Source organism: Astatotilapia calliptera, chromosome 6 (genome assembly GCF_964374335.1).
Source record: "Astatotilapia calliptera chromosome 6, fAstCal68.1, whole genome shotgun sequence".
In the NCBI taxonomy this organism is placed as follows: domain Eukaryota; kingdom Metazoa; phylum Chordata; class Actinopteri; order Cichliformes; family Cichlidae; genus Astatotilapia; species Astatotilapia calliptera.
The window spans coordinates 18,949,467-18,962,571 of record NC_137427.1 but is presented as its reverse complement, the minus strand read 5'-3'; the positions used below and the strand labels follow the sequence as shown (position 1 = coordinate 18,962,571).

The 13,105-nt window shown below is 41.9% G+C and overlaps 1 protein-coding gene across 4 annotated transcripts in view; it reads left to right on the top strand.

Moving 5' to 3' along the window:
* LOC113024115 (multiple PDZ domain protein) overlaps positions 1-11,913 on the top strand; it is a 47,638-nt gene extending 35,725 nt beyond the window's left edge. For 2 of the 4 annotated variants that reach the window (XM_026170820.2, XM_026170818.2), the window contains 10 exons: positions 5,282-5,475; positions 6,230-6,377; positions 6,470-6,541; positions 6,674-6,797; positions 6,922-6,962; positions 7,215-7,337; positions 8,079-8,183; positions 9,259-9,362; positions 9,545-9,668; positions 10,299-11,913. In XM_026170820.2, the coding sequence (XP_026026605.2) occupies positions 5,282-5,475; positions 6,230-6,377; positions 6,470-6,541; positions 6,674-6,797; positions 6,922-6,962; positions 7,215-7,337; positions 8,079-8,183; positions 9,259-9,362; positions 9,545-9,668; positions 10,299-10,445 (1,182 nt within the window). In that variant the 3' untranslated portion in view covers positions 10,446-11,913. Of the gene's footprint in view, positions 1-3,843; positions 4,018-5,281; positions 5,476-6,229; positions 6,378-6,469; positions 6,542-6,673; positions 6,798-6,921; positions 6,963-7,214; positions 7,338-8,078; positions 8,184-9,258; positions 9,363-9,544; positions 9,669-10,298 lie in introns of those variants that run through there. The other 2 variants (XM_026170819.2, XM_080302903.1) reach the window with 2 other exon arrangements.
* The last annotated feature ends 1,192 nt before the right edge of the window (positions 11,914-13,105 follow it).

The window sequence follows — 13,105 nt, the reverse complement described above, 5'->3', positions numbered from 1 at the left end:
AAACTCATTTTTTGGGAATTCAAACTCAGATTGCTTTGCCAGATATAACAGAATCAAGCTTCAGTTTATAGTGAAAACAAGAAAGTCACAGAAATGAAACAAACAAACAAAGAAAACCTGAAAAAAATAAATCTGCCTTAAAAATTGTTTACTCACATGATTTAAAAGCGAGGGTTTTAAGGTACACTGCTGGTTACAAGCTCAAAAACCTGTTTTTATAGAAAATGTGGTTCCCAGGAGTTAAAAATAAAGACCTATCCTCAGGGTTTTATTTAAGGTCCACTACTTTTTGCTCCTTATCTAAATGAAACTGGGCTGTGATGCTTTTACACTAATAATACCATCTTGGATGCTACTGATCCCCCTAAAACCTTCTCCAGGGGACTGCTTTCAGTCACTTCAGAATATCAGTCTTTAATTTGAAGTTTGTACTAAACTCCAAAATGAAAAAAAATATATATATGTACAAATGTTAGAGAACAGATTGTCCTACAAAACACATGAACACCTTGCTCAAAAACTGGATTCTGGATAAATTAGATTCTTATACCACTACACTACCTACTATTTAAAAACAAACAAACCAAAAAACAGACAAATGATGATATTCAGTGTGCAGCATATTGTGCACGAATAACTATAAAGATAACATCTATGCAAAGATATTTAACATCTTTGCTGTTGTTTAGAGGTCATTTTCCTGATAACAGCTCATTGGAGAGATCATCACACAAACACTGAATTGGAAAACTGGCTTCCAGCCCTGTACGCATCACTACTAAACAAACTGCAGTACGACTCGAGAAACACTTACAGAGATACTTGTTGAACTGAGAGACTGTAAAGCTCTGGTAGCTTCTGTCATCTCTCCTAGTTAAATAGAGCAAATAAAATAAATAAATACAAAATTCTAATAATAATCGTCTATTTATCTTACCACTTATCCAAATTAGAATTTGCAGAGCGGCTTGAGCCGGTCTCAGCTGTCATAGAATTAAAGCGTTAGTACACAGAGGATAAGCAGGATTTCTCCAGGCAACTACAGAGATACGAAGTGCATATTAAAAGTATACGTTTTTACCTGGGCACATCACCATGGCTGCAGGCCTAACCTGCTATGGTTTAGGTTATGTTCACGATAAAGTCACCACCAAGAAAATAGTGTCAGCATTCCTGGAATTTCCATGTAGACTAACAAGCATTGCAGTCTTTATTTCTATGCAGCTTTATTCCTCCTTCCAATTTTACACCAATTTTATTGTTATATAAAGATTAATATATGATACTAAAGCAGAGCACCTAGAGCATTTGTATTTTTATAACTATACGCTATAATAATATCTGTAATCCATCAGATTTGCGTGTGATTTAATGATAGAGCTCTCATACTGATACGTCTGTTCACTTACATAATTGGCATTTTTCCTGCATTCTTTTCAGTTTCAAATAGTCTAGACATTAAAGCACACACATTCACGAAGTGCTTTTAATGATGCACTTCTATTCAGTGCTTTTTCTCACACACACACTAACGCTGTATTGAGTGCAGCAGCTCTGTTGCTTTCAGTCTGTATTGTGTGTTTTATCTTACTATGTAAAATCAGTTGCTTTTCTACTTTTCTACTAGCAGACTCTCCAATATTTTATATTGGTCATATATTACTGCCAGTATAACACACCCTTACTTACATTGGTAGACCACGGGTTAGCTTGTCGAGTTCATAACCACCATCATGTGACTGCTTAGCCTAATGGCAGTGTTAGGGTAAGCTGCGTAAGGAAACGGAAGCTGCTAGAAATAGAAAAACAACCACACACTCTCATCTCCACACTTACAGATAATTACGCAATCACCAGTTAATTTAACAATCATTTCTGAACTGTGAGAGAGAAACTGACATAGGTACAAATGCCACACCTCAGACCTTCTACCGTCAGTGTTAACTACTGCACAGCCTGATTTGTATACACTGAAAGACTTGTTCCTGTACTTCTTTTTTTTTTTTTTTTTTTGCCTGTCCCGTTTGGCTCTTTTGCCATCAGAATTATTGTCTAAAGGCAAAGAAAGATGCCCAACGGATTTACTTTACCAAATTGACCATCCCAGCCTTGCCGTAATGGTCCATTTGATTCACCTTTTATTGTTTATTTTATTTTCACTTACTGAATACGGGACAGACTTGACTGGGGGAAAGAAGGGGAGAAAGAAAGAGGGAAAGAGAAACAGCTGAGAAGAGGGACGGGGGAGAAGGGCAAAAGACAAAAACCAACAGAATGAGTAGAGAAAAAAAAGAAAGAAAAAAAAAGCATATAGCAATCACCTGGATCACCTGCTGAGAAAGAAAAAAGAAAACGAGCAGAAGAGAACAAGAGTAATAGAATAAACAACATCACAATGATATATGGGAATATGACAGTAAATACTAAATATTAAACATTATTGTGCAGCACATAAGATCAACAGAACACAGTGTGCTTTGAGGTAGGAGCCAAAAAGGGTGTAGTTTGTGTGTGTGATCACCCGTGTGTACACCTGTGAGCATGGACGCGCTTGTTTTTTTAAAAGGTTCCTTCATGTAATGATCTGCTAGAGGGTGTGGGGGGGCCACTGCCCCGTCCTCCAGGGCATGAAGCAGGTGTGGAGGAGATCAAAACTCCAGACATCCAGAGGCCCCCAGAACACAAGAGACCAAGGAAGACCAACAGAGGGGCAGCCGCGCCACTGTCCCAGAAAGAGCTGAGGAGAGTCCCAGATGAGGGCTCACCCAGCAGCCGCGGAGCAGAAGCCAGGGGGGGGGAGTTGCAGTGACGCGCCCGTGAGCTCCGCCGGCAGCCAGCCGTGCCTGAGTGACCGAGCCCCAAGCCGAGAGGCCGGGGGCACCCCACCTCCAAAGTGGCCCGAGCGAGCCCCAGGCTCCAGGCCCCGAGGCCGCCAAGGAGTGAGCCAGTGTGTACCTGGACGCCCATCCCCGGACACAAAGAACCACCAACGCACCGACGTCTGAGGGAGTCCGCCACTGGCAGGGGAAGTGGTGGTGGGTGGAGATAGGCCTCCAAACCTCGCTCCGGCAGGCCGCAGAGAATGGGGGTGAGAGAAGACTCCAAACCTCCCTCCACCCGCTCATTGTAGTGTTGATGCATGTGTGTTCTAAGGTGCATTTAAAACCCAGGAGGGCATGGAGCTACCTGCCAGAGAGCAGCAGGTAAGCTCATGGTCCCTCCTGCTAGCCCTCAATGTCTACGTGTATTTAAAATTGAGAGGTGGGCAACGACGCCAGGGGTGGGGTGTACACCCTGATGGTAATTTGGATTCCATGTATCGTGCCCACCCCCAAGATCCTATATGTATGTGTAATGAGAGTGTGAGTAATGTGAATGTCTAAGTTGTGGGATAAAATTGAGGCAGAGGCAGCCAGAGGGGGACGGAGGGGGACGGGGGGGGGGGGGGGGGTAGCCTCCTCTGCACCCTGGTGACATACCCCTACTCCAAGGTCCTGCATGTGTGGGTGGTTGTGGTGGAGCGGGAGGGGGGAGGCAGCTGGAGATGGGGAGGAGGGGAAGGGAGTGGCAGGTGACCCCTCCCTGGGGCCAGCTCCCCCGCTGACCCCAGTAGGCACCCCCATACTCCGCGACCCGCCAGGGAAAGGGGGCCCAGGTCCATCCAGACCGGGGCCCAGTGCAGCAGCGCCTCCCGGCCCCACAGAGCCGGGGACAGTCCACCCAACCCCACCACAGAGAAAACTGCACCCACCCCACCATCCACTCATCTTCCAGACTACATAAGACAATAAACACCCAGGCTGAGATCTTCCTCCACCTCTCCTGTATCTCCCCCTCCTGCAGAGGGAGCTCCTGAAGAGAGGAAAGCTCCTGCAAGATGTGACAATCTCCCCCACCAGTTGAAGAGCCCCCAGGTGGCTCGATGCACCGGCGGCACCCTGCTCCAGGGCTGGGTCCCCATGCACCCACCCGCCCACAACCCCGGCAACACACCAACCAGGACCCAAGCCCCCGAGGCCTGGCCTGGGCCCCAGCCCAGAGACGGAGCGCCCCCAGAACCTCACGCCCATCCCGGACCCACCCAGGGGCAGCCACGCTACCAGGTCAGTAACCCACGTCCGTCAGCACAGACCCTCCCCTAGCCCCGCTGCACGCAGCCACGTGGAAACAGTCACCCGAGAGCCAAAAGAGCCCCCAACCGGACATGACCGCTACCCCGGGTTGAGCCCCCCAAGGAAGATGCCTCCGGGGAACCCCCCGACGCCCTAAGCCTGTCCCTACCCCCACACCAATCACAACAGTGAAGGCGGGACCAAACTATGACCCCCCACCCCCACTAGGTGATGGAGCTGATCAAAGGAGCCCAGAGCAATTGATCTGATGTGGTGGCAGAGGCTGTATCAAGACTAATGTAATCTAATAGATAATTTCTATATTGGTTAGAGTTAAGATTATTTTTATTTTTCCAGTTCATGAGGACTGTTTTCTTGGCTATGCATAGGGCAGTGAAAACCATATGGGCGATATTCTTTTCTGAAGTGACATTATCTAAACTGCCCAACAAACACACTAAGGGGGAAGTTGGAATGTTACATTTCAGACACTTCGATAAGTCTTCACATATCTCGCGCCAAAACTTCTGAACTGGTGGACAGAACCAAAGAGCGTGGATATAATTGTCCGGTGAATTGGTTTGGCAGTGTGAGCAGTTGTTGGTAGACGTAAAGCCCATCTTGAACATCCGATGACCTGTATAGTGCACTCTATGTAATATTTTTCACTGAATTAATTGAAGACTGGGATTTCTAATTAGATGAAAGGTTTTTAAGCAAACCTGAGACCAGAAGTTTAGGTCTAAGTTAACTGATAAATCCGCTTCCCATTTTGCAATAGGAAGTGATATTGATTCATCTGTTTTAGAAAGCATTCTGTATATTTTGGATAGTAATTTGGGGGTTTTAAGAGTAAGAAATTGAACCACACTTGGTGGTGTTTGTAGTTCAACTTGACCCGGTTTAAATTTCTTTTTAACTATGGATTTAATTTGTTGATATTCTAAAAATCTTTTCTTGTTGATCCCATATTGTGTAACTAGTCCGTCAAATGAAATAAATTCTGTTCCTTCTAGTATATGTTCTAAATATTTGATTCCTTTACCACTCCAATCTGAAAAGTTTATCATATTATTGTTTTGTAATATGTGTTCCTGTACTTCCTGAACAAACAGGATGTATTTTCATGCATCTGTTCCCCTGTTTCTCTCACTGTCACTGTCTTCTAGGTAAATGGCATAGATATGCGGCAGGCCAGTCATGACGAAGCTATTGCCGTGCTACGGCTCACCACCCAGCGTGTCCAGCTGTGCGTCTTCAGGCACCAGGAATCCTACAGGGAGGAGGACCTGTGGGATGTGTTCAGCCTGGAGCTGAGGCCTCGTCCTGGAGAAGGACTGGGCTTCACTACTGTGGGGAAGAGGTACAGTCAGGATGCTTTTATCAAGTTAGAAACCTCCAACTTGGTATGTTCACAGCAGGTTTGAGCCTGTGTTATCTAACACTGTGCTTTCAAGTACAACAAAGACAAAATCAAATTTTGTTCAGAACCATCGTGTTCGCAACCTAGGTGATGTCACCTGCTGAAAGAGCCTGAAGTCTAAGAGGCTGATGAAGTTGTTAATATATCGGCTTCAAATATAACATATGGCAAGTGGGAGTACTCCTCCTCGCAACTTCTGAAGATGAGAAATAGGTTAAAAATAAATAAATGTGACTTTGTTAGTGAGTGATTAGTCTTGTTGCCTATTTTTACCACAATTTTATTCTTAATCAACTTTTGTTTGTAAGCTGTAGTTAGGCTGGTTAGTTAGTTTAAATTGCAGAATACCTGTTCCTTTTAAATATAATTCCGAAAATTATATTCTAAAAAAACAAAAAACCCTTTATAGACCCTAGTAGATTGACTGTTTTCATGGCAAACTCCTTTGACGTGTTCTGTAACTACTTCACAGATCTCTCCAGCATTCGATAATTACCATAAAGGTTAGATAGGGTCTCACTGCAAAGAAGTCGCAAGACGCATCATTTTCCAAAGAGCTCGGGTGCCAATTTTCTCGCAGCTTTATGTTTTTGCACAATCAGGTGTGACATTATGCAAAACAGCCGGTGCACAGGTCACATTATTTATAAGCCTGGGGCAGGCACAGCTTTTGACCTCTGTTTTCTTCCAACAGTAATGACACTGGCATCTTTGTGTCAGATATCATCAGAGGAGGTGTAGCAGATTCGGATGGCAGGTTGTTGCTAGGCGACCAGATTCTGTCAATCAATGGGGAAGACGTGCGTGCAGCATCACAGGAGCGTGCACACACGCTTCTGCAGGTCTGCCGTATTCACAGTTTATAAATAAATGAACATAGGTAGGCATTTTCATGGCCAGCGTCATTATGTGAGATGTGTCACTTTGCTCTCAGAGTTGCAGTGGAGGAGTCCACCTGGAGGTGGCTCGTTTTAAAGCCGGGGTGCAGTACACACTGCGGAGTCAGGTAAACTGTTTATCTTGCCTACGTATTTCTTTAGTGATATGATTCCTAGTGAAATTATAGTTCAGACTGTAGTTTGTAGGTCAACTATTGCGTTTATACACCTATTTTAACGATATTACTCTGTGAACGTAGGAGTACCTTAAGTTGTGTTTTATCCAGAGCGAAGACTCTGACTGCTCCACGCTTACACCCTCAAGTGTATGCGATGGTTCTTTTGGCCACCAGAGGGAGACAGATAACAAAATAGAGAGCTACAGTGAGTGTCAACTAAGTTCTCGAGTATCGTCTGAGTTACAATGTTGAGTCCAACAATTTGCTTTGAATGGAAAATATACTCTTGCATCTTTTTATCCATAGTTATGTGTCATTCTCTTCTGCAGCATTCAAAGACTCTGACATCAGAAAAGTGATAATAAAAAAGGTAAAACACTCTTATAGTAATAAAAGCATTGTCTTTTTGGACCCCATACTGTACTGGAGAAACTGAGTAGTGATAATTTAACTTATTTTTAGAAGTTACAAATTAGTATAAATTAGTTATATACTGAAAACAACCTGCTTCCTGACTGGATATCATGCTCCTGTAACGTTGGGTGTTTATTTTATGCTCGAATCTGCCATTTGGAAAGGTTGCAAATGTGTGTGTTTGTGTGTCTGTGCGCAATCACTCCAGGGTCCATACGACTCCTTGGGCATCAGCGTAGCTGGAGGAGTGGGCAGTCCCCATGGCAACCTTCCTCTTTTTATTGCTACCATGGATACCAATGGACTTGCTGCCAAAACACAGAAATTACAGGTGGGGAGTGACCATGTATATACACCAGTGCGTGCATGCATGTGTGTCTCATGTATGCTTCACATTGTGACTAGTCGAGTGTGGACTGGGCCTTAAATAAGGAAAATTGCACTTTCTTACTCTTACTGTGTCCCTTAGAGGCTGAAACATCTGCAAAAAGCTGTAAACTTAGACTCTCTGGTATGCATTGATGAATTTAAGGGAATCATAAAAAATAAGGTGAAGGAGGCACAAGATACCTTTTTCTTTAGAGGTGACTGTTGTTTTACTGTGTATTCTTCTGTAATCGCAGAGTGCAGGAGTCATTTAGAATCTGAAGAGGCCGTTTTTCCTGGTTAACTAAAGGTTACCAAAATGAACTTTTCCAACACTGAGACAAATATATGGACTGCCTTGACTGTGTTACATATTTATTGGAATAGAAGTCGATATTTTTACATCATTTTCTTCCTGAAATACATCTCATAAAACAAATATAAAGGTTGGAATAGATCGGGATGCAAGGGGCAGAGGACATAAATGTTTCTCCATGATCAAATTACAGACACATGTAACATAAAATGCATTTTAGACATAAATATTGAAAATGAAGTGACATACCAAAAGTAAACCTTTATGAAATTCTGAAGAAAAAAGATAGGGACAGAAAAGAAAAGGAGACTTTGTAGGCAAAAAGGAAAAGGGGGGATAGTGTTAAGTCTAGGACAAATGTGTGTTTGTGTTTGTGTGTGCATCATCTAGACGGGAGACAGGATCCTCAGTATCAATGATGTTTCCACTGAGGGAATGACTCATGTCCATGCTGAAGCCCTGCTCAAGAACACCACTGGAACCATCATTTTGCAGGTACTGTCACAGTGAGACATCCAGTAACTGATATGTAATGCCTGTAAAGGCAGTAAGTTTCTGTGTGATAACGTCAGCAGGTTTTAGTTCTGTTTTGTCAGAGAAACACAGAAATGGTTCACAGCCAGCTCCCCGTAGGGCTTTTTATCTTCTTCCATATTTCCCCAAGACATAATTTTACATACAGACAACTAAAAAAGAAAGAAGTCTTTAACAAAAAGGAGGCCCTTCATTATCAGCATTTTGCACAGTCAGTGTATGTTAATTTCAAGACAACAGTGTTTATGACATTGATTTCACACCTCTAAAAAGACTTCTGCTGTAAGGGAAAAAACTATATTTGTATCTATGGAAGCGCATGTCGCTTGTTTTTGGCAAGTATTTTGTGTTTAAAATAAACATCAAAAGGTTTTAGACTTGTATCACTCCTACTCTGGTAATATTTGGATGGGCATAAGACCGCTGTTGCATTAATAAGATATTTGATCATTGTCCAACTATAGAAATATTAACTTTTTGCAGAAATCCTGATTAATCTGTTGTTAGTACAACTTCTTCTGGATAAATTTGCAATGCATCAGTTTTGCAGATTTGTTTGAGAAGCTTGTATTTTTTGTAGACATGTACTATACACTAGCTCAAATGTTACACGTGTTCTGTTATAATGACTTCTCCTGTGTTGGTTTCATTGTTCTTTCATTGTCTTTTATTGAAGTGAAACTGGCACCTCATGTAGAGTGGTCTGCCAGATTGCCTACTCAGCACAAATAGGCATTTTCAAAGTGATGCTCTGCATACTCCTAAAAGAAAGCTGTGAAGAAAAGCACTCCTGTCTTGCTGATGTCAGTCAGGAGAAACTCACTGTTCTCCAGAGTAATCGCATAAAATAATGAGATATATTTTTAATTACATGTTACTGTCACTATTTGTAGATGTTTTGCTATTCCTTGGATTCAGGCTGTCCTGTCCTGCTTGGATTCAGGCTGTCCTGGTCTCTTCGTGTAGTCCTAAATGGCTAAAACCTTTACACTTTGCACTCATAACATGCTGTTTGTGTGAATCTATGATTGTCTAGGTGGCAGCAGCTTCTCAGGGATGCAGCACACAGAGTAACAGCGATGTGCGCGCATGGTCATTAGGCCAGCCGAGCAGCCTGCCCTGCTTTCACAACAGCCTCTGGTAAGAAGTGGTTCAGCTAACAGTGTCATTTCGTTGTTCTTCTCTCCACTTTAATTAATGAATAAAGACAAAAGCAGGCCTCAAACTTTACTAAACAGTTGGTGCAACACTTGTTTTTAAATGCATGCACATCGGTGCGCTCAGAAGCCAACATCCATTGTTTCGCATCGTATTCTTTACAGCGCTCGCATGTATAAGACCATCACTCTGGAGAGAGGCTCCTCAGGTCTCGGCTTCAGCATTGTAGGAGGTTTTGGCAGCCCTCACGGAGACCTGCCTATCTACATCAAAACTGTCTTTGACAAGGTGAGAAAGCATCTGCCAGGTCTCCTTTTGTTGTGAAAACCAAAGAGTTTTAATGTTGGGAAAGACAGTTTAGCAGCAGTCTGTATGTCACTCACTGAGTCACTCCCTCACATCTTCTCATAGCGTTTTCTCTGTTCAAAACAAAACTTTCTCCAATCATCAGCAATTCGGGTAAAAAAGCAGGCAGCAGGCAGTTTCACCGTGTGTGGTTTTACTTTATATGCGTTGTTGTTTTGTGACTACCTATGTATAAGAGACAGAGATTCTTGTGTGGTTTTAAGTTATAGTGCCTTTTTTGTAATTCAACACCAAAAATAGCAATTTGTCCCTAACGGCAATGCTCAATGTAAGAAACAAAGCAAAAAGGCCACAGTTATAACTTGTTAAATAGCTTTTGTTTTGTAACAGGTGGTAAACTCTTAGTGCCATGCTCTAGTAAACTGCATTATGTCAGTTTTTGCATGATTGCTTTCCTTTGTTTTGTTTCTTGATTCTATTTCTGAGCATCTGTTGCGACCAATTCCTTTGTGATCATTACAAACATTCATTTAACCTCACATTCATTCTTTTCTCCTAACATATGTGTTGCCATATTAGCGTTTAAAAGCTCTTGTTGACTTTGTACTTCAGGGTGCAGCCATTGAGGATGGCAGGCTGAAACGTGGCGATCAGATAATTGCTGTTAATGGACACTGCCTGGAAGGTGTGACCCACGCTGAAGCTGTGGACATTCTGAAAAAGACCAAAGGAACTGTCGTCCTCACCGTGCTCTCATGAGACAACTGCCCACTGTACCTCAATTTAATGACATCTTCCTAAAACAGCTCTGGAGGGCTGTGGTTGTTTCCTATAAAGCTGTAGAGTGATTCTCCTCTTGTAGAGGGCACTCTACATGTCAAAACAATACATATAATTATAAGAAGAGTCTTTATTTTAAGTCTAAATTAAATTGCATTTAATTTGTGAACTCTACCTCCAACTGCAAACACAGCTTTGTTGTATTTACACTCAGTATTTAAAAATATAGCAGAGCATGTCCAGTTAAATCCAGTTAAGGAGCCGGGTATTGGGTTCGCCAAGGCCTCCATCTTGGGCTTTGGGGATTGGATGCCTGAGTCCAGTCTGAGTCCCTTCAGAATGACCACTAAGCTCAGTCATTCTGGAGGGACTCAGAGTAGAGATGCTACTCCTCCAGCCCAGAAGGCCTAGAATGCCATCTAGGTGGGGCTTTTTGTGGCACGTCTAACTGGCAGGAGACCCCCAGGGTGGACGCAGGACACACTAGAGAGATTTTATGCCTCAGGTGGCTTAGGAAAGCCCCAGCAAGAGCTGGAGAAGGAAATAGCTGAGGAGCACCTGAGACCCTGACCCAGATGAGTGGAAGAAAATGGTTGGATGGATAGTTTAGCATTGTTGTGCATTATTTTTCATGTAAACACACTCATCAATACGTTACGTGTTCATACTGATATATATAATTGAAGCCTCAATTGACGGCAGCCTAGTGCTGGATTTTGATTATTACTTTAACAAACAAACAACTCCCAAGACTCAAAATATGCCAACTGCTTCTGCCAATCTTTTGTATGGCAATAGGATGTCTGCTTTGAAAGACTGTTGTACTTTTCTTTTCATTGTTGTGTTCGAATAATTAAAAATGTGTCATGATTTCATGAATATTGAATGTCTTAAGTGGCATGTTGATAATTAGCAATGATAACCACCTTATGTTAAACAGGACAGAGAATAGGAAAAAATGCATTTTGCTGCATCTGTTAGAAGCAGCTGCTGAGTATCGACTGTTATTTACCAGTGTAGTATTAATCAGTGTTTTCATAGTCTTCAACTTTAGCAGCTGTTTTTTTTTAGGACTTGATTTTTGATGTTAATAGTTCAGTGTGAAATTAGACACCGTCTCCGTTTTATATAAATTTATTTACCTGACTTCACACGGCTGTGATACTTATGTTTTTGTCGCTGTAATTAATTTCATTAATATAAGAAGTCACTTCACACTTACACACATGGATGCACACACTCGTTTTCATATCTTAGTGAGGACATCTAATTGACATAATGTTTTCCCCAGCTGCTTACCCTAACCCTTACCATCATTTGTATTTGTCCTCACAAAGATATATAAACATGGTGCACACGCACTGGTATTGTGTAACCAAATGTTCTGTAAGTGATCTTATTAAATGTTATTTGTTAAAATTTTGTATCCAAAACCTTTTGAAGTTCAGGACCTTGTGTTTCTGTTTTTCTTACCTTCTGATTTATCTCCGGATGCAATGTGTCAGTGAAAGAGACGTTTTATGTTATGAGGGGTTTTTTTCATCTTTTTTATTAATGAATATCAACAAGTTATATTTTGTGATTTCTCTCACCGAGTAGGATAAACCTTTTTTTCTTTTTTTTTTTCAGTTTTCAAATTTCACACATGCACACCACACACCAGTATCTGAGAAAAGCTCTGAACTGTTTAACAAGGACAACTGAGCTGAAAGTCACATTTTTAATGGATAGAAGAAGCAAGAGTCTTCTTTTCTTTTTTCTTTATTTTATGTTATTTTTTTGCATATTTTTTGCATGTTTCCAAACCAGTGAACTGAATTTCGCCTTGGAGGTGTTTTCCTGTAGCGGTTATGCTCTATGTCTTTATCCCTCTCTCGCACTTTTTCTCCACCTTTGTCTGCCATGAGTACGTATGCGGCATCACTCACGTTTAGTCAAGGTGACAGGATGAAGTGCGTGTCGTGCTTGGAATGACAGGCAGCTCTGAATTACGGAGGAGTCGTGAGGAGAGGAGAGAAGAAGGGGGATGAGCTAGATTAGAGAAAAGGCAACATTTTATAGAAGGCGGAGAAGATCAGTCTAAAGTTTGGACAAAGACGTTTTAAACCTGAGGTCCGACAATCACAGAGGAAGAGGAAACCTGTGACTTTTTTTAAAGGAAAATCCTCAGTACTTTCACTTTAATTACCAGAGTTACTGGTGACAACTTGATAAACAATACATTTGCACACAAATGTCTCATTTAGGAAATAGGAGGCATCTAGGGAGATCCTGTCTGGAGCCTCGGCATTAATCAAAGCCATCTGTTCACATTGCAAGCTTTATTGAAACCCAGCCATCGCGGTCTGCTTTATCCTTCTCCAGATGAACAATTGCTTCCCTGCTGGCCCAAGGAGAAATGGAGAAACGGTGTAATGCTTTTTTTTTATTTTTTTTTTGCATTTCACTTGGATCTTTGCTATAATATAAGAATGATAAACATCATATTTGGTATTTTTTTCACATCCACAAACATTTGACCCCTGTGGATTTCCAGTTTCATACAAATAACTGACAGGGAAGCAGATGAAATTACATCTATTTTTTCTTCTTTTTTCTTTAAGAGGAAGCAAAAGGACTTATCTGCCGTTTTTGTTGTT